This window comes from Hippocampus bargibanti, linkage group LG08 (genome assembly GCF_051943395.1).
Source record: "Hippocampus bargibanti isolate YZ-2025 linkage group LG08, ASM5194339v1, whole genome shotgun sequence".
Taxonomy (NCBI): domain Eukaryota; kingdom Metazoa; phylum Chordata; class Actinopteri; order Syngnathiformes; family Syngnathidae; genus Hippocampus; species Hippocampus bargibanti.
In genome coordinates, this window is record NC_142741.1 from 26,467,153 (window position 1) to 26,488,854 (window position 21,702).

Sequence of the window (21,702 nt, forward strand, 5' to 3'; positions counted from 1 at the left end):
CTTCGTTGCAAACTCGATGAGGTTGTGGAAAACCACACTTGAAGCCAATGGCAAGCCACTAACGCAAGTGTCCATCAAATGTGGCATATATCAAGGTGATGCACTCTCCCCACTGCTGTTCTGCATAGGACTGAACCCCCTCAGCCAAATAATCGCCAAGACAGGCTATGGATACCGCCTCAGAAATGGAGCTACGATCAGTCACCTCCTCTACATGGATGACATAAAGCTGTATGCTAAGAGCGAAAGGGACATAGACTCCCTGATCCACACAACCAAGATCTACAGCAGTGACATCGGAATGTCATTCGGGCTGGAGAAATGTAGTCGGATGGTCAACTAAGAGGGGCAAGGTAGTCCACACTGAAGGGGTCTCACTCCCTGAAGGAACAATAGCAGACATTGAAAACAGCTACAAGTACCTCGGTATACCACAGGCCAATGGCAACCTCGAACTAGCAACAAGGAAAGCGGCTACGACCAAATACCTCCAGCGGGTGAGGCAAGTCCTCAGAAGCCAACTCAATGGCAAGAACAAGACCCGGGCAATAAACAGCTATGCCCTGCCAGTGATCAGGTACCCTGCAGGAATAATAAGGTGGCCGAAGGAAGAGATTCAGACCATGGATGTTAAGACCCGAAAACTCCTCACCATGCACGGAGGGTTCCATCCCAAGTCCAGCACCCTGAGACTGTACACAAGCCGCAAGGAAGGAGGCCGGGGACTAGTGAGTGTGAGAGCCACTGTCCAGGATGAAACATCAAAGCTCCATGAATACATCAAAGAGAAGGCTCCAACGGATGATGTACTCAGAGAATGTCTCAGACAATGGGGAACAGAGGATGAGGTGCTGGAAGAGGGACAATCATGGGAGGAAAAGCCCCTGCACGGGATGTACCACCGAACCATAACAGAAGTGGCTGATCTCAAGAAGTCCTATCAGTGGCGAGAGAGGGCTGGCCTAAAGGACAGCACAGAGGCACTCATCCTGGCTGCCCAAGAGCAGGCCCTGAACACCAGAGCCATCGAGGCAGGGATATACCACACCAGACAAGACCCAAGGTGTAGGTTGTGTTAACTGCAGGGTGTAAGATGCTGGCAGGGAAAGCCTACATGGAGCGCCATAACCGGGTGGCTGGCATAGTCTACCGAGACATCTGTGCGGAGTACGGACTGGAAACCCCAAGGTCAAAATGGGAAACACCTCCCAAGGTGGTAGAGAATGACCGAGCAAAGATCCTGTGGGACTTCCAGATACAGACTGACAAGATGGTAATGGCCAACCAACCAGATATCGTGGTCATAGATAAAGGGGAAAGGAAAGCCGTTGTCGTGGATGTAGCGGTCCCGAGTGACGGGAACATCAGAAAGAAGGAACATGAGAAAATGGAGAAATACCAAGGGCTCAGAGAGGAGCTGGAGAGAGCCTGGAAGGTAAAGGTGACAGTCGTGCCTGTGGTGGTCGGAGCACTCGGGGCAGTGAGCCACAAACTCGACGAGTGGTTGTAAAAGATCCCGGGAACAACATCGGACATCTCGGTGTATATATATATATATATATATATATATATATATATATATATATATATATATATATATAATATGACACAATTAAATGGGTCTTCTCCTTACATATATCACTTTATTTTTCCTTCATGCAAGATTAGTTGAGCCCTTTTAACACATTTGCTTGTATTCTTGCCATTCAATTAGATATAGGCCTGACATGCTAAACTAGCTATTATCTATCTATTAGCTAGCTAGCTTTCTATCTATTTGAGTTACTGCCGGGTTGAGTGAACGCTGGCACGTGTAGTTGTTGCTGCTCACCCACTGGGACGACTAGCTTATGTGCAGCAGCTGGTGACTGCTGCTATGCTCGCTAGTCGCATAGACAGCGACTGAAATACACGTCGATGTCTACATACGTGGAGCAATTGCAAGTAACGCTAAGCGTCACTGCAATCGAATGTCGTACCAGGACATGCGACGCTTCTTGACGTGCAACGATACGTCATTTGTATGTAATCTCCTATGCAAGCGTTTAAACACGACTGTCCGCTTAGAGAATTAACTACCATGACAGTCACTACGTCTATGGTCGCGCTAATGAGCTCAGGTATTCAATCGGATAACATACTGTGACATCATAATTATGAGTCATGACTACGAGTTGTACCTGAGTCTGCTCATGCACTCAGATGTGCAATGATCATAGGAATGATTGCAGCTTATAACTATGATAATGTTCGACAAGTTAATGCAGCTATAAGCATACTTAATTGATATAACGTCAAACTGCAGCTTGCTCATCGACAGTGACTGTAAATGTCGGCCATAAGCTTTGACGTGTAATGTTGGTCATAGCACCAGTCTGTCTAGTTGCCTAGTATCGTCAGCGCAGCACTCGTAGAAATGACGACAGCTGGTGGAAGTGCTGCTGCAATGATACTGCATCGAGTGTTGACAGAGTACGTCAGACTGCATGCCAACCAATGACTAAAGCCAGACTCAGATTACCATAAGCTGCATTAATCGAATGGAATGCTACAGTGCGGGCTATCAATCTCAGTTGAACTCAGAGTCCGGCTTGGATCTGATCAATACAAAGATTGAATGACTATGATTCGTACCTGAATCTGTCATTAGCATGAAGGATCGAAGCATGAAGATCGTGTGGCATAAGGCATAAAGAGCATCGAATCCACATTTGCCATGCTGTGAATAAGGCCTACGAAACCAAGTCATTTAACATAGCACAGAATTGCTATGCTGCAGTCGACTAGCATAACGTATAGTACTAACGTATATGACGACTTCTTAATGTCATATCCTTTGAATCAGACTAGCTAGCTATGATGTAAGATGACTAACGATTGTACATATCTACGATACATGCTTAACAGTGATGATAGCTAATGCAGTTTACGGCTATATAGTACTTACATATGATCAAATTATGCTGCTAGACTAAGTTCATGAGCTAATAGTTGCTGATACTGACATTGTGAGCGTATGTCATCATGTGAAAGCTGCTAGCAATATGTATGAACTAGCAATAAACTGAAGACAGTCATAAGCTTGGTCGTGCAATCATGCGTACATGATGCTACTCAATATCAATTCATAGGGAAACTATGATGTCAAACGAATGTTGTATAAGCCTACTGTAAAGTCGCTACTGAATCCAGCGCATTTAACTTCAGGAATAAGTCGATTGTAAGAATGATGACCATAGTGCAGGCTTTACTAAGCTTCAGAATCTAACGTAGTATGAATGTATGAACGTTAGCATGGATGCCGTAGCACTAGACGCTAATGAGGATTCCATAGCAAGCTATGGACGCAAATCGGAATGATAATAGCCAGTTGATTCGCCGATGAATAGTATAGAATGATTGCAATAGCTTACTGAATATAATGCGAAATTCATTTTAGATTCAACGTCTGATGGCACGAGTGTTGATGAGAAGAACTGATTGAAGGAGAGCTGCCTATGACTGTGAAGGACATGCTGTTGTAATATGTAGACGTGAAATACCTCAGTAGCGTAGAGTAAGGCGTACTGTGAGTTCTTGCAATCCAACAAATACGAACAGTCTGAAAGCTGCAAAGTCAGTGACATGAAGTTCCGAGAATCAATTGAGTCATTAGAGCTGTGCGCTGCCAATGACTTGCTAGACCGTATAGTCTGTGCGTGTGACTGGCTCATCTATGCTTACAGTGCTAGAGTCATGCTCAGGTACCTAGAACCACTCTACTGGCTCAAAGATAGAGATCACTGAATACTTGCAGAAGCCTGCACAGTCAATATCGCAATTCCTGAACTAAGCACATCGTTACCTTTCAATGCGATGACTCCATTCAATCAAGTAACAATGTGATTACACTACTTACATGACCATATAAATAAATAGTTCTGAAATCAATAGTATAGTAGCTTTTTAATAGTGCAATGATACCACTGTTCATCTGAGTTATAGCTAATGGACATAGCAGCTATGTAGATTGTCTTAAAGATCTGATCGCATGCTGTTAATTGAATTGATGAATTGGATTATGATTGTCACATCGTGACTATTGAAATTAAGATGAGCTTAAACTGAATATACTACTTGCTTTAACAGACTTCAAAAAATAAGAGTGCAGAAACTGCTCGTTCAATATGAAATTGAGTAATGTATCATGTAATCTAGATCGTAATTCAGTCTCATTATAGGAACTTACTTTGACAACAATACTTGTGGACTTTCATGGACATACAGGCTTAAACATAAGCGAAGGCAGAACAAACAGGACTGTAGATTGTAATACTAAATTAAACTGCATTAATATGCTTAGCGACAAATCCTTCAAAACCTGAGTCCGCTTTACCCGCCTGCAGCATTACCTTGACGCTACGTCAGTGTTGTTTATAAGACAGGAAGCTAGTCCTCCTCCTCCTCCTCCTCAAAAAAAAAAAAAAAAAACATTATATATAGTACAGTGACAGATCTGAAGGCTTAATTATTTTAGGGACAATTTATAGGATTTTTTCCACCAGAAAGAAGCTGGAAGAGGCGAGCTGTGAAGGCCAGCCAACAACCTTGACTCGGACACACCGATATCGATTCAACGGAGAAAACAGGAGCTGCTGAATTATGATGTCGCGACTCAGTGCTCTCCTTGCCTTTGTCATTAAAGAGGAATGAGGAGCTGCAGAAGGGGGAGAGGAAGGAAAGGGGGGAGTCGGAAAAGACACTTGTGGATAAAGTAGCGCTTTAGCTTAATTGTTCCTTAGAGGGAGCGCGGTTCAGGGTCGACTTGCTAGCTGGGAGCTAATAAAGACAAACAACAGGAAGACAACAACCGCAATGATGCGTTCGGGTGCCCAAACGGAAAAGGGCCTTGATAAGTTTGGCGTAAGGAAAAGTCAACGTCGAGAGCGGCGGCGGCGGCGGTGACGGCGCTGAGGGTGATGGCGGCGTGTGGCTCGCCGTCGGTGTCAACCGTCACGCTCAACAAACAGCTTTGTTAGCTTTTGTAAAGCTGCCACCAAACAAAACAGCACGTTCACGATCACGCGCGAACCACAAGCGCGACCTCCGTGCCCCCCCCCCCCCTTGCGTGACCTTCAAGGTCGACGTTGTGAATGAAAATGGCGGCGTTAAAAAGAATAATAAGACAAAAAATAAATAAATAAAAAGCCGCTTTCTGTAAGAAGCACTCAGCAACACATTGTTGAACATCTTTGTGTTGACAGAGAAAGAAAGTGACGAACTTCTTTCACATGTTTATATCAAGGTCGAGCGCAGGATAAACAGCCTTCACTCAGTTCCTCTTTTGCGCGCTCAAGGCCCAGCCGGCAGCATTTCTAAATACAAAAAATGAAGAAAAGGCAAAAAACGCTCGCGTCTCAAGGAGAAATGACATGACGTCTTGTGGCAAATCCAGAAGAAGCCCCTATTGGCCACTTGCATCCGTATACATCCGTATACTCGGTGGGCTTGCTAACGTTGTACCTTTCCCTCTTACTTGGCCTCGAGCGCGTTACTTGAAACCAGTGGTGGGTTGTCAGGGCTTGCAAGGCCTTCTCTGCTGGCCTCAAGATATCGGAATCTTATGAAATACTAATTCCAAATTGACTTTGGGCTTCCTTTCATTGCTTTTCCCCGGTTGTATGTTTTCGTATTGAAGCTTTGAACCAGCCATTATTTGTGACAAGGTCAGAAATCTACCTGGACGCCTTCACAATCAATTCTGCAGGCCTTTTCGCATCAAATGCGCCAATGAAACTGTTGCTTTAACCAATCAGAGTTTGAGTTGGCAACCCAAGGCCTGCTAGAAGGCGATGGAAACATCAGACTTTTCGCAAACTATGATTAGCTCGTCACATGATTGGCTAGCATCTGTACTATGATTGGTTAGTGCCTAGCCAATCATAGAACAGACGCTCCCGCACTTACAAACATTTGAGTTACGAACAACAGTACATACGAACCTTTTTGAGTTAACATATATAGTCGTCTCTCCAGTTTTACATGTACATATCTTGATCAAGCATATATTTTATGAAATATGTTTCAGTTCAAACCAATACAGGTTACTTCTACAAGCCTTAAACATACTTATATAAGCCTTAAACATACATTCCATACAAAATATAGCACTGAAGCAACTTACGAACAAATTCACCTCACGAACGACCGTACGTATCTCGTTCGTAAGTTGGGGAGCGTCTGTATCACTAGCCGCTAAGTGATAAGAGCATACTGGCCAGAGTTAGCACGCTGTATCTGTTGCTAGCTGCATAAGCAAATATATTGTGTTGATTTTATAGCGGTTTTGTTAACTCGCAAAGGCTGAAGGAGGAGAAGAAATTGATTTGGGTGGACATTTACTCTTCAAGACATTTTCAAGAGTAGATGGATATCGTGAAGGTTGGAGAAGCTCCAAAGCTAGCAAATAATGTTGCCATTTTAGGGGGTTATCATGAATCAACACGTTCATAGTAAGAATTAAGAACAGTTTAATGGCAGTATTTTTTAAGTTTCTTCATGTCACAAGTGATTTCCTGGCCAACAACACCCTCTAGTGGACGTGTAGTCATATCACACCACACTCGCAGCGGATTGATTCAGAAGTAGCACTACTGAAGGCCTTGGAGTGACGTGCACGGCCCGTCACTGCTTGAAACCTCTTCAAACTCAAAATTGAAGTCAGACTGCGGTCGGATAAGGTTTTTGTCGGAGTAACGAAGAGAAATAAATGACAGAGCAGGAGTGACAAAGCGGTCATGGAACAAATCATTCCTATTGACTGAAAAAAAAGTGACATTGCAAATATGTTTTCACTGAGTTTTTACAATTTTGTGTAAATTGGCCATTATTTTGACACAATGTGCATGAATTTTTGTTTGCAATTCAAAGTAAATTTGGCTTTTTGACACTGAAAGGAAATCCCTCCGCTTGCTTGCTTGCGCAACGCTCAGCATTTGTTGAAGGTGCGAACCTGACCAATAAAACGGAGAGGTCAGCGCGACCAAAAGACGACGGCTCCCTGGCTCGTTCCCGACGGCTCGGCCTTGGAGAAGAGTACAAGGTCATTTTTTGGAGTTTAGTTTCCTTCAGCTTTGACAACCACAAGCACTCGAAAGGAAGCATGAGAGCACAACTTTGTGTGATTCAAGGCTTTGCATTAAATGACTCCGCCCCCCTCCCCGCAAAAGTCTTGCCGAGCAATTGTTTGCTGATTTGTTGGGCAGTCTTCTGGCGGTTACCATGGCGACTGCCTCCATTTTCTCTCATCGCCGCGGCCGACATAAAGGAGCGTGTCCTTGTCTCTATAATAGTTACAAATTGAATACTGCACTCTCCAAGGACTCGTGTCAACGACGTGGAGCGCTGTGAAAATGTGTTGGTGCATTAGAGAAGACCAGATGAATAAACAGCAACCATTTTTTGGGGGAACTTTTTAATTACCTTTTTTTTCAGAGCGTTAAAAAATGTATGGGGAGGTTACTGAAAAAAACTTTGGGAGGAGCACAGACATCAAAACCATGTCAAAAGAAAATGACAATTCTTGTGAAGATATGTTCATATGGTAAGACCCCCCGCCCACTCCCTCCACTTGTCTCAGCGAGTGAGGGGAATGAAATCAACATCGGAAAACCTTTCATAGTCCCACAATGGGGACAGAAAGTGTGTGTGTGTAAGGCAAAACGTCCGTCTGCACAACATTTATTTCCCATGAGAAACCATTAAAAATGACAATAATCTGTTCCCAGGTCCCCATAAAACATCATTTTCTACTAAATAAGCCTTAAAAGTATACAAATAATACCTTATTTTATGTATAGTAAATGTGCTATCGTATTGTAATGGAAGAAATAAACTGTACTGTAGAAAAAAGTCGTTTTATTGACCTTTGTGATGGTCGTTGATGTACTTGCCTCTTAATGACATCCGAGTGAAGTTGCCGTGCTTTTTCTGCGATAATACCCTCACTCACACTGTCCCCTGCTAGCTGCTTTTCATTAATCCAAATCAACCGAAGTTTTTCAACCTCTTCTATTGCCTGATACCGTTGCTTAGACAACACAGAAACACCACACACACACACACACACACACACATATATATATATATATATATATATACAGTAAAGTCTCGTTATATCAATATCGGATATATCGATAGTCCCGGTTATATCGATACTATTTCTATGCACGCACGGAGAAAATTACATGCAAACAGGGTCGGATATATCGATAGTCCCGGTTATATCGATATTTTTCGGACTCCTTTGAATATAGATATAACGAGACTTTACTGTATATATATACGGATAGATAGATGGATAGAATTAATTAATGGCTGTGTGTACTAAACATGCTTTTGCATGTTGTTTACTTCCATGAGTGGAGCGCTTGCTCGCTCGCTCGCCAGATGTCTGTTTGCCTTGTTTGGTAAGAGCTTGCTGTTTCAAGGTTGCTTTGCTCCGCACAAGGTTGCGCGGCGGGCTCGCAGCAAACAAAGCCGCAGATGCAGCGATCTTCCTCGTTCATGTGCCCCTCAAATGTAGTCAACTAGAGAACACACAATCAGCTCATTAAATAAAGAAAGAAAGAAAGAAATAGATTAATAGATGAAGAGATACATAGGTAACTAAATCCAACAATATTGATTTTTCAACACCACTGCGTGAAGTGCAACGCCACAGTCCAGGTATGACCTAGAAGCAGATTCCATTGAAAGCTAAGAGTCCTGCAATTCCAACATGCCAAAAGTGTCATTTCCCACACGATCACATACTTGGAGTACAATGCAGGATTAGCGCTGACCTGGCCGTCGCAAGCTAGCCCGAAAGTGACAGAGCGATCCCATTGAAGTCAGCTTTGTGACAAACAAACCAGCCGAGGATGGGCCACATCAGCGCAGCGCAGCAAAACTTATGAACATTCCACTTACAAACAACTGTACATACGAACATTTTTGTCGTAACGTATGTAGTATTTTCTCCAGAGTTACATACATGTAACTTTATAAAGCATATATTTTATGAAATGTTTAATTTTCAGTCGAAACCAATCCAGGTTACTTAAACATACATTCCATATAAAATATAGCACTGAAGCAACTTACAAACAAATTCAATTCACGAATGAATTCAACTTACGAACGACCGTTCGGAACGTATCTCGTTCGTAAGTTGGGAAGCATCTGTAGTAACAATCAAAACATTTTTCGACTCTCTCGACTGCTCAATAATTTGTAAAAAGCAACAAAATAATCATATTTGCCCCCCACCCCCTGCATGAACTGAACAACATGAGAAAAATGGTGACTTCTGAGTTTTTACCCCAACATCTGTCGTCGACTTGAGCGGGGGTGGGGGGGGGGGGGGACAAGGGGCTGTAGACACTGCAGATGTGACGTCCTTGATCAACTCTGCAGCCAACAGCTAATTAGTCAAGGTTGAGTGGAACCCCAGGATCAAATGTGTGCGTGCGTGTGTGTGTGTTTGTACGGCCATACTTGTGAGGTCCACTATGATTTTATACCATACGTAGTGAGGACATTTTTGACTCGTAAGGACCGTTAGTTCGGTCCTCACAAGTTTTTCATTCAAAAGGCTTCTAGAAGGTCTAATATGCATCTCTCAAAGCTGCTCACTGTCAGAAAAACTTAGCCTGTGACTGTCCTTGAGAGTTTTGAAAGGTTGCATCAAAATTGATTTTGTGTATGTGTAACGGAGTTGTGCGCTTAGATTATTAAATTATGAAGGAAGTGACGCAACGGCGCACAGTGTGGCACTATGTCCCGCCCATAGTTTCCAGAACAATCTCGAGGAGATTCAGGGTGAGTCGCAATTTTCTGTTGGTCTTGATTAACGCGCATTTTCATGACAATATCTTATTTTGTTTCCCCTTTTGTACTGTCTAGTGTTATCTAATTAGTTCCCTTATTCATTTCGAGTCCAGATTACTTTTTGTGTCATTATTTACTTCACGTTTTGTCGAGTGGAATTTAGGAGCATATGCGCTTTTCTATCGCAGTTAATCACAAGACGAAACCCATGCGACTTCACCCATCCCTTCTGCCATACTGTGTTGCAGGTAATAATTGTTTCATTTCGTTTTTATTGAACAATATTTAGTTTCTTGTGTCGTGTTTCATTTGCCCGTGAGTGTCCGTGGCGGGTTGAACTGCGCGCCAGCCATCACCCATCCCTTCTGCCATACTGTGTTGCAGAAATAAAAGAAATAAAAAGACACATCCACACGTCTCGTCTTCATTATCGAGCATCGTGGAGATGAAGACAGTCACTGTTGTGACACCCGTCACATATGTATTTTTATTTCACTTGTAGACACACACTTTGGACTCTATAGCGCATTGGTGTGTGTGTGTGTGTGTGTGTGTGTGTGTGTGTGTGTGTGTGTGTGTGTGTATATAGTTGAATCCATGGACGCAATAACTGATGGCAGTCCGCAACAATTTTCAACGAGCCTCCGTTACTTTCCTTCATGTTTGCCTGACAACGTGTGACGCGAGCGTAAATGACAAAAGGTTTACTTATTCAGGGGCGGGGTCATCAAAACAAATCAAAACAAAACAAAACTGCCTCTTTCCACCTTGCGGTGATTACAATGCAGATTGCTCCTGGCTTGCCTCCTCTTTCCGTGGAATAAATTGCGGGCATATTTCCATTGACTTGTTGGTGGCCTTTGTGTCTTTGTCCTTGCTGCTCAATTCGTTGCATCCAAATACGTAAATGTCAGCGTGTCATATAAGGAACGGGGCCCGTCTACGATAAGCGTCTGACACTTACAAAAACATGCCAGGAGGAGGAGGAGGTGATTATTTATGTCCCTCTTATCTTCCTCTTTACTGGCCTCGCTGTGACTACCGTTTGAATTTTTTGGAGGACGGGCTCATGTTTGCATAGGCTGCTAAATTACGACACTAATAACAGTGGCGGCTGCCAAGCGCTGGAAAAAAAAAAGTGGGGGTGGGCAGGGCCGACACGAGGAGGGCGGCGTTTGTTGTCGACAGGCCAAGGTGAAGCAAAAGATTCATCTGTTTACAATGGAAAGAAAAGGGGGCGTGACTAGTTTATTTTGCCAATCAAATCACAAATCTTTGACTCCAAAGTTGTCTCGATGTATTTTTTCTTTTCATTTGTCCTTCATATCTCTCTCTGCGAGTCATCTTGACTTGTGTTGTAAGGTTGTCAAAGCGCTATATGAATGAATATGTATTGTATTGTAGCGTAATGTATTTGTCTATTAGCTAGCTGCTAACCACATTCATTTAATAACAACATTGCTGAAAAAGGCATCCAACATTTTATTGATCGCCATCAATTCTTTTCACCGTGAAAAGCACCGAAAGGCTGATCAATCCGCTTTTGTCTTCATCTACGCTAGCGGGAGCGCGACACGAAGCTCAACAATAGCTACGGCAGAAGTAGCATTTATTTTGCACTGTTGCCAAACATGTTGGATGATCAGCCGAATGTTTCCCCCTCAACCTTCTCCTTCTGGCCTAGCCTGATGTTCTCCACCCATCCAAGTTCCCTCTGCGTCTGCTCCTTTTGTATCTATCGGCCTCGCTCGTGTGGATGAAAGGCAGGGTCACGTCCTCGGTCCTCCGCCATTTCATATTTACATTTGTATTTCCCGTTCCACAATGACATCAACGTCCATACTTGTCCATATTTACCAAGGCTGATGCTTGAACGTATCGTTTGCCCTTTTACATCCGCTTTGATTCCACCCGCGGGTTGCCTTGGATGTTTTGATCAGTTAGCTTTGTATAGGTTGATGCTAGCCAGCATTTCAAGCATTCGTCCGGTAGACGTCTCTGTCTACGCGCGTGACCGTGCGCCACATAAAAGTTACCAAATCGTATTTATACATTCATTTTAGCTACGGTCCTATCATCGCCAAGACATGTATTGTAGCAGGATATAAATAAAACACAATCGTAAAAAGTGCAGAGCGCTGACGCCTATGTGGAACTGTCGCGGCTTGGAATTGAAGCGGATTTACGTGGTGTGAGACAATCTCTTTTGGTCAATGGATGCTACAGCTTAATGTTAGCTTTCAATATATAGCTTGTAGCAGACGTGCACATTTAACCGTGACGTCTCTAAACTACTGGTGAAAAGGACGCTTTGATCCTCTACTCTTTCAAAATCTGCTTCTTACAACAAGGAGGGTGCAGAAAGTGCTTAAGATTGAATGACCATCAAAGTCGGCTTTCTTATCAAATCTGCTAATATGCATGACAGACAGCGCCGCACAGCGCAGCACAGATGAAATGACGGTCCGCTCGGACCCGGCGCCGTTTGTGTCACATTACTGTCTTTGTTTTTTGGTTGTTGTTTTGACTTCAAGATGGCGCCCGAAGAGTGGCTCCCTTTACAACAGCTCCTGCATGGATTTTATCGACTTCTTCCTTTCGTAACTTTGCTGCTGTGAAATGTACATTTCTCCACTGCGACAGTAATAAAGGCTAATCCAAATAGAGATTAACCTGTATTTGATCCCAGTTGACTAAATTTGGGTTGAAATATACAAAAACGGAATGAAATGAAGTTGGATTTGTTCAATGTGAACTAACTTAGTCGATATTCACACCCCAGTTAAAAGTAGATCGTTTTTTTTTTTCCTTTCAATTTTTGTCACTTTGTGACCATCGGCTGGCACTGCGGGGCTCGCCTGCAGTTGCACCGGTGTTGCTCTTTTGACTCAGTGGCCGTTAAAAGGACTCCGGGCGCGACCATTCGGTGTCGGCTCATTGTTTGTTTTACCCTGTCACGTTTGTTTCGTCTCGTCCTGTTTTACCCATGGTTTTGTTTGCTACTTTGGACCTTTCTGTTCTGAGGCCATTGTTGGTTGAGATTTTGTTCTTGATAACATTATTTAATACAATATCTCCAATACACCCTGTTAAATACAATTCTGACCAGAAATACTGTACATGTAGTGCCTCGTAGCTTTTTTCTGCTTTTCCGAGATGCGGCGCTACAAACCTCTCGTGTCTGGTGATAGCGCGTCAGTATTAAAAACAACAACAACAAAACATTTTTTAAATGTGAATCCCCCAATGGAAAATGAAGCAAATTGAGCCATGCGGAACCAAATAGGCTAACCTTGCAGTTTGCAGGGACCATTCAGTAGCCACATGAAAGGAATGTTTTTTTTGCCCCGCTTAGCTCTTTAATATTCAAGCATCATATTGGGATGTTGTTCTTGTTGTTGTTGTTGTTGTTGTTGTTTTTTCAGGGGGTGTACAGCCAAGGTCAGCGGGCTCGCAGACAACCTCGAGGGGCTAACTGACCAGGAAATGATCCCTGGATGGAAACGGAGCGCTCATTAAACGTTTCAGCAAGTGTGAAGTGTGAGGTGTCATCTGGAATCAAACACGTGCACTCACAAACTCAGAGAAATAGTGTGCGCCTGACTCATCCTTTCAAGACTTTCACACTCTTATTTTAGCCCTTGAAATTGTTTTTGAAATATCATCGAGTGGCAAGGCAAGCGGAAAAATACGAAATACATAAGCACGACAGTAGACGATTGTACTGCTTTTACAAAGCAATGCACTAAAAGCTTTTTTTTTCCCCCTTAATAAAGGTGACGCGGCTGCAGCAGCAGCAGCGTTAAAGCCACAATGGCGAGAGTGGCGCGGACCTTGAGTTTGATATGAAATCGCACGACCTTGTCTGAGCCAGCCCACATGTTAAAAGCTCTTTGTGAGCATGAAAAGTGCTTTGGAAACACCTTGAAAGGTTTCAAACACTCCTGATATTCCGTCACATTAGACAAGCGATATTTTCGGGGGGGTGGAGGTGGGCTTGCTTGCTTGCTTGCTTGCTTGCTTGCTTGTTGTTTTTAACAGACATATACATTAAATAATATAGTTTTCAGGGTTTTTGTTGTTTTCTTTTTAACACGCATACACATATGTCTAGATAGATAGAACGATGGATGGTTATTTAAGAGAGAGAGAGAGAGACTTTTTTTAGACAGACAATGCTTGCTATTCTGAGTTGCTGTTTGCTGCACAAATGCAGGCACAGTCAAGACCTGTTCCACTCAACCCTTCGAACCCAAATCGAATCAAAAACATAACAAAACAACTTTTGATGAGTTATGTAACCCAAAAGTTGGGTCAAATGGATCATTTTGGAGTTGTTTTGTCAAAACGAGACTTTTTTGAGAGGATAGGCTCTCGGGTTGAGTCTTTGACTCTTCAATTTTCTTGTCTGCATGTTCTGCCAGGTCTAATTCAGATGATAATATTTTTTTCAATGAATTCTGCAAAATCAAATTTTGGGTCGTTTGCCTTTTGGCTTATTCATTTGACAATTTGTATTCATTATTTATCTATTCATAATTTATTTATTTATTTGGCGTCCTAGTTGACCCATGACAGGCTGATTTGACCTCATTATTTTGCGAGTTGTGCCCAAAGTTGGTCCTCAAGGGACACTGTACTTCCTGGCAGTTTTCAACTCTTCCAGGGGCAACGCACCTGATTCAAATAATCCGGAATCTTCACCTACTGCTTCAGAGCTTGCTGAAGTTCGAGCCAATCACTTCAATCGGGTACGCCCTGTCGTCCAGCGGCGTGGACTTCAATGCACCAAACCCGAAGGGCCAATAAATAAATCCGCAATTTGTCTTGCTAGAATTTGAAAACCACCTGCGGTCAAGTCCCGGCGAAAGCGGAAAACAATGTGGCCAAAAAAATGCGTCTTGCGACGGACGTAGCCTACGAAGGGGGACGCAGCCGACGTCTGGTAAGAACTTTTCAACGTCGTACACAAACTTGGGCTCTTTCCCCGGCCAAAGAAACGCTGACCACCAAAGTTGTGGGGACTTTGTCGGGACTTGGCTGGTGCGCCACTCAGCTCTTCAACAGTACTTTGTCATGAGCCGACACAAAATGCCCGCTGAAATGAAATTGTTGTTTGCTAGGACAGGACAGGCTCCTTCTGCGCATACCTGGAATGTTTGGAGAAAGAAAGGCAGGGATAGTTTCTCCTTAGCCTTGACACTTGACAGGTTTCCACCTGCGGCTGGCGCTCAGCTCTGTAAACAGAGCGCTTCCTACCGCTGCCGTTTTATTCGGACAGGAAGAGCCGAGGAAGGTCGGCGGTGCGCAGACTTCCTTTGAAAGGTAGAAGAATAACAAGTTTGCTCCGCAAATCGCACGCACATAGACGTCGTCTCAAACTTTGCTCTTAAACTTCAGTGACAAATTGGTTCTGCCGTTAAATCGAGCTTCTTTCATCTTGGGCGGCCGGTTAAAACAAAACCACTCCTTTCCCATGAGCACCTTGAAGCAGTAATTCATGCCTTTGTCGCATCTCGGCTCGATGACTGCCATGCGCTTTGCTTTGGAGTCAGCCAGTCCTCCGTGAAGCGTCTCCCGCTGGTCCTGTTGCGGCTCAATATGACTTGACGTATAAGGCGCAAGGGATGATGAGGTGCAGGGTCAAATTTCGAAGAAAATGAAGGCTTTTGGGTGCACCTTACAATGCCGAAAATACACTCAGCGCTTTCACTTCATGGTTAACATGCTCGTGCTTAAAACATACGTAACGTAAAGACACTCATTTCAGGGTCAGCACCCTTAGCTAGTGACTAGCCAATCATAGTTTGCGAAAACTCTGATTCAAGAAGGCGTTGGTCCCACTTTTGGATTGCCAACCAGCAGACATTTAAACAGCTTCTTCCCCCAAGCCATTAACTCTTTGAACTCTTTCAACAGTAGCCAAAATGGAACTGTATCGTGCCACTTAGCAGTTTTTTTTTTTTTTTTTTTCGACGACGATACTAGTGCAGCATGTTCTACCGGAAACAAATTCCTTGTGTGTTCTACATACTTGGCAATAAAGATGATTCTAATTCTGATTCTGAAATGTGACTGGTTAGAGCAACGGTTTGATTGACGCATTTAACGTGACGGGGCCTGCAGGAACGAAGGCGTCCTGACAACAAGTGACGACTGCAATGTGATTGATTAAATGCTTCAATACACATCATAAAACGCATCTGGAAGCTGAAAGACAATGTATTTAATATGAATTCATGGACAAACTACAATTACCATCAGTCTATGATTCGGATATTTTTAGGCCAGCAGAGAAGGCTTTGCAGGTCTTGACGGTCCGCCACTGGCAAAAAGTTGATCAAACTGTCTTGGTCGATGAATTTTCAAGGCAGTCGCTTAGACAAGTCTCAGCGAGAGTGAGTCAGGACACCTGAACTGGCTTTTGCCCTTCTGTCGTGTTGCCTTACAGAGGCCTTTGCGTTGCCAAGCAGCGACCGATAACATTGACCGTGAGATCAGGTTGAACAAGCCACCATCCAGCTTCGTGGACGACTTGAGTCGGGGGAGGGGGGGGTGGTTGCTTCGCTTCGCTTCGTTCCCGAGAGAGGAATATGGACCTCCGAGGAGAGGATTTGATTGTTTAGACTAGAGGGATGTTTCGCAAGATTGCCCATGCCTTTCGTCCCAATCGTCACTGGGAAAGACGACGAGACGAGCTCGCCCCGGAGTACCACGACGCCTGCACCGTCAAACTGGTCCGCAGTACCTCCGTACTGGTTATGGGAGAACGGACCCAGTCTTGTGACGGCGCCACGTTGAAACGCAGCAAGAGCACCCCGAGTGTGGAATCCACTTGGTACGACTACCGCAGGCGAGAGGACCGCGTGTGGCTTAACTCACACCAGGAAACGTCTTTGGAGTACCTGCGAGAGCTGCTGGCTCTGAGGAGGCGCTACGCAAACAGTGCGCGCGACGGCAAAACCGCCGTGTCTTCTGAGAAGAATGTCCAGCCAAAAAACACAGTGAGCTTCCATTTTAACTCATTCACTGCTAGACAATGTGCAAAAATGTGTCCACTCAAGTGCTCGGGTTTTTGTCATTGTCACTCAAATTCCAGGACCCACACGAGATTGACTATTGGGACGACATAAGCATTCTATGCAGCGTAAGAAACCTGAGACTGTCTTCTTTTATCAGAAAAAAAGTTAATTCCTAAATTATATGTGTTGTCCGAGTTTGAAATGGGGGCAGCTGTCCAAAATACAATGCAATACATACATACTGGTTTATATAATCATAATAATAATACGTCATACATTTCATTTCTAAGCGCCTTTCAAAACTCTCATGGTCACTTTACAGTCTCAGGATAAGTTTTAATAATAATAATAATAATACATTTTATTTGTAAGTGCCTTTCAAAACTCTCAAGGTCACTTCACAGTTACTGTTAGATTTTTTTCTGCGGGTGAGCAGCGGCAGCCACACTCGCCAGCGTTCACTCAACCCAAAGTAACTCAAATAGATAGAAAGCTAGCTAGCTAGCCAATAGATAGCTAATAACTAGCGCTTTAACAACAGCTGAAGCTGTAACGAAGCGCTAACATGAAAAAAATGGAAATGCTGCCCCCTTGTGGAAAGGAAAAACATCGCCATGGCCATGGCCAGCACTTTATCGGCACCCAAATGGTTAATTCCCAAGTTATATGGGCCTGAAGTTATCTAAGCTTGAAATGGGGGCAGCTGTACAAAGGGCAAATGCTGCCCTCTGGCGGGAGGAAAAAAAACACTGCCAGAGGTCTGACCAGCGCTTTATCAGCACCCTGCCCGCAAGAAAACCCAAAATTCTGGATTGGCGCTCCATGTCATATTGTCAAATTCCGAACAATTGGGGAATGGAAGTGAATGAGTTTTTAAAAAATGAATTGTCATTTAAAACAAAGCAGGATTCGTAAGAACTGAAGTCACCGGCGGCCATGTTTGCAAGCCGCGACCTTAAAAGTGAAGTCCAAGTGATATTCCACCCGAAAGAGCATCTCGTGCTTCATGCTTGTTTGTAGGTCTCTCGAAGCGCACGGTCGGCCCCGCCCGTGCCCACCGTGGAAGACGCGCTGCAATTTTTCCACCAGGTGATTGCGAGCTGCGACAGTCAACCTCAACGTAAGCCTTACTTGGATGACGGACATGACGACGTGGATTTGATAGGTGACAGATTCCTTCTTTGATTGCCGTCGTGAGGTGCGAGCGAGTGTGGATGAATATTGATTGGAATTGGGTCATTTTTGACAGGTAACAACTTGTTTCATTGGTAGATTTATACTGCTCAAGAAAATGTCGTGTGCTCTTTATCGGTGATACCTAATACGTCCCTAATGTTGTGAGCGAGCGGTGGCTGTCATATACGTAATGTTGGGTTGCAGGGCGCCATGAAATACGTGTGCGTGAAATGACTTTGTCTTGGATTGAGAGCGTTGTTGTCAAATAAATGATGCCATTTTAATCAAGGCTTGACGCTGCAAATTGAATGATGCTCGTGCAAGCTTTTCATCGAAAGTGGCTGTTTAATGCGCCGCCGCCGCCGTATCGTCTCACTGTGGCTGGGTCGGTCGGTGGCTCTTTAATCAAACGTGACCTTGACATTGCCGCTGCTCTGCCTGCCTGCCGTCCGTCGGCGTGGGAGAAATTGTGGCTTTATCGGTGGAATCAAAAAAATAGAAACAAAATGACTCCAAATGCTCTGCACAAATAAGGAGATAAAACCACAACGAGTTCATTAAAACTTTTGAGGAAAAATAATGCCTTCCTTCAGTTTACAATAATCATAATAATACTACATTTCATTTATAAGCGCTTTTCAAAACTCTCAAGGTCACTTGACAGTCACAGGATACGTTTTTCTGTGGGTAAGCAGTGGCAGCCACACGCGCCGGCGTTCACTCGACCCGGAATAACTCAAATAGATGGAAAACTAGCCAGCCAGCTAATACATAGCTAACTGGATAGCCAGCGAGCCAATAGTTAGCTAGCTAGATGGCTAACACATAGTTAGCTAGATAGACAGCTAATAGATAGCAAATAGATAGCCAGCTAGTTAATGAATGAATGTTGGTAAGTAGGGGAGCGTCTGTATTGTCTCATTTTACAAGGTCTGATTGGACGCAAACTGCCAAGATATTTTGAGATAAATGCCATTTTTTGACATCTGCCTATGCAATTCTCACGTTTTGAAATATACGTACTTGGTTAGCCATGATTTGTCTACCTAATAAAAAAAGAAATAGGAGCAAAAAACAAAAGCTTCACGTCATCATGTTTTGAGTTCAAGGCCTACTTTGTCAGTCGGTAGGTATCCTGTGACTGTCAAGTGTCCTTGACAATTTTCAAAGGCGCTTAGAAATTGAATTTATGATGATTGTTGTTGTTATTATGCACAGACCCCTGAAGGGAAAAGCCAAAAGGAAAAGAAGAAGAAGAAGGAGAAGGGACCCAATTGATGAAACGTTCTTTGGGAATCCAAAAGAACGAGTATGAGCGATTGAGTGCGGGTAAATGTTCCTCTGCCCTGTGTCTCACCGCACAGTGACGTGGAGCTCAGCGCAACGTGACCTCCACTCCAACTGGGTCTTAAAAGTTCCTCGGCTGGTTGGGGACACCGAGAGTCAGCTGGAGGAGATTGACGTTCACGCCGACCCCAAAAAACGGCAGCAAAACGCGAGCGGCTGGACCGGCGCTGGCTTGCGACTGCAGAGGAACCCCATCCGTTTGCCCAAAGTGGCGGAGAGCGCCCTGCGCGCACTTCGCTTCAAGTCCAAAAAGTCCTGAAAAGCCACCAATTACGATTGACACTCACTCATTTCAATGGTAAGAGAACATTTTTCTTTTTCAATCAACTCAACTTGTTTGTTTTTTTTTTTTTTTTGTAAAGCACCGGCACCATAATGGAAGACTAGAATGGAACTTGAACCAAATATACATTTCTGATTTGTTGGATTGGGCACTTTTTTTAAGCGATGCTTCACAGCTCCCTCTGTTGGATCTGGTGTGTTATTAGCTCATATAACGCCATTATTATGACAGTCTGCGATAAGTGAATGGCGAAATAGCGGGGGATCACTGGATTGTAACACAAGACGTGACGCTTAAAATTCGATTTGACTCTTTGACTGGAATTTATTTAATTGGTCATCTGGTTAAAAAGATGCTGTATTTTTCGAACCAGTCAAAAAAATGTATCTTTAAAAAAAATCGAGACAGAATAATACGTATTATATATTATATATTTGTCCCCAAAATCACCACCCTTGCCTAATCTAAAATAACTTTGTAGTGCCCAGTTCAAGCATACGCTGCAGATTTTTTTTTAAATAAATGTCTACATTTTAAACTTAAGTCAATTTCCAACACGGCTGGGTTAACTGCAGCACTTAAGAAAGTAAATAAATCTCTTCCCTTTCTTCGCTCGAAAGAATAAATACCATTGGGGCAGTTGAATACTTGCGCTGCACTACCGCTCGTGGACACAAGGCGGTGGTATAGTACAGAAAGTCAAGACGCCCAGGAAAAGGACATTTTGCTTGTCCAAACTCGAAGATGAATATCAAAATAAAAATGCATGTTAAATGTGACATGTAGTCCAAAAATAGGGTGAATTATGTTTCTTGATGATTACAAAGTACCGTAGCTTGGCATTTACATTGAATCTACTGTCTTTGAGACACGGTTCACTTCTTTTTGCATCAAATGGAACAATGACGTTTCACATTTATATTTTGGGAATACTGTACATTGAATATATAATGGTAATATCATGGAAACATTTCAAACCTTCGACTTTAAAAGATGTTAAAATGTGATTTACCTTTTGGGTAATCTCTGGTTCCTTCAGTATGCCTCTCTAGTTTGTTGTTCAGTTTTGAACCTCCACATGCACATATTAGCAACCAAACCTGCCAGCTTGTGCGTGGCAGGGGTGATTAAAATATCTCTGACAGTGTTTTGATTTTTGGATGTCAGAATAATGGACTTAATAGTGTTAGGCTTTCATCACTTTGCTGCTGTGAAATGTAAATTTCTCCACTGTTAGACTAATAAAGGCATATCCAATCCAATCCAAAGCATCTATCATCTCAGACTGTATTTTCCCATCCATCAACTCTGAGCCCCTTGTTAAAACCTTTTTTTTTCCTGACGTGGAAAAAAAATCCAGCAAATGATGAAGGGATTTAGCGCGAGTGCAACAATAGTTCCTCCGGCAACAAGACTTTCTCCATGCCGGAAATGTTCTCGGGGCTGCTTCATCAAAAGAGTTCAAGGCCTTCCCACTTAGCAACCAGCTAAGGTTAGCATTTCGTCATTCATATAGAAATCGTCTTTGTAACTCGTCAACTTCTTCAACGCGTGTATTCGGGGTTACATGATGCTCTCGGCATTGGGAAATAAAAGCTTTGTAAATCCCAAAGGCTTACTAAGTGCGCTGAAAAGCAAAGAGAAAAGATGTGTGAGTGCGGCACAAACAATAAATGAAAACCCACAAGCGCCTGCCCTCAATGACGAGAGAGCACCGTCATCAAAGTGACGGCCTTGTCATTGGCCCAAAAACTTCACGCGCGGCGGCAACGAATAAGGTCTTGATCATTCTTTTAAACAGACAACCGACTCACGTCGCCTTGAATAGCGCAGCAGCTAACATTACACTTGGTGAGAAGCGTTAGCGGGCGGGGAAAAAAAACTAATGTAGGATCATGGTTGAGCGGATTTTGGAAACACCGGGCGACAAGTCCAGTGTTGGCGGGGAGCCGCTCCGTAGACATTTATTTCTATCCACAATTTGGAATGAATTGAGATCTCCCGCCCCACGTAAATCCGCTTCGA

The 21,702-nt window shown here is 43.5% G+C and overlaps 1 protein-coding gene across 2 annotated transcripts; it reads left to right on the plus strand.

Annotated features, from left to right (window-relative positions):
* The first annotated feature begins 14,510 nt into the window (after positions 1 to 14,510).
* On the plus strand, positions 14,511 to 20,677 carry c9h13orf42 (chromosome 9 C13orf42 homolog). 2 transcript variants are annotated; one of them, XM_089003122.1, is made up of 5 exons: positions 14,511 to 14,600; positions 14,684 to 14,794; positions 14,978 to 16,853; positions 17,892 to 18,036; positions 19,412 to 20,677. In XM_089003122.1, exons 3-5 carry the CDS (start codon positions 16,485 to 16,487, stop codon positions 19,651 to 19,653), a joined length of 756 nt encoding a protein of 251 aa, XP_088859248.1. In that variant the 5' UTR covers positions 14,511 to 14,600; positions 14,684 to 14,794; positions 14,978 to 16,484; the 3' UTR covers positions 19,654 to 20,677. The 2 variants fall into 2 exon arrangements, with proteins under 2 accessions (XP_088859248.1, XP_088859247.1); XM_089003121.1 differs by having other exon boundaries at positions 14,684 to 16,853.
* The last annotated feature ends 1,025 nt before the right edge of the window (positions 20,678 to 21,702 follow it).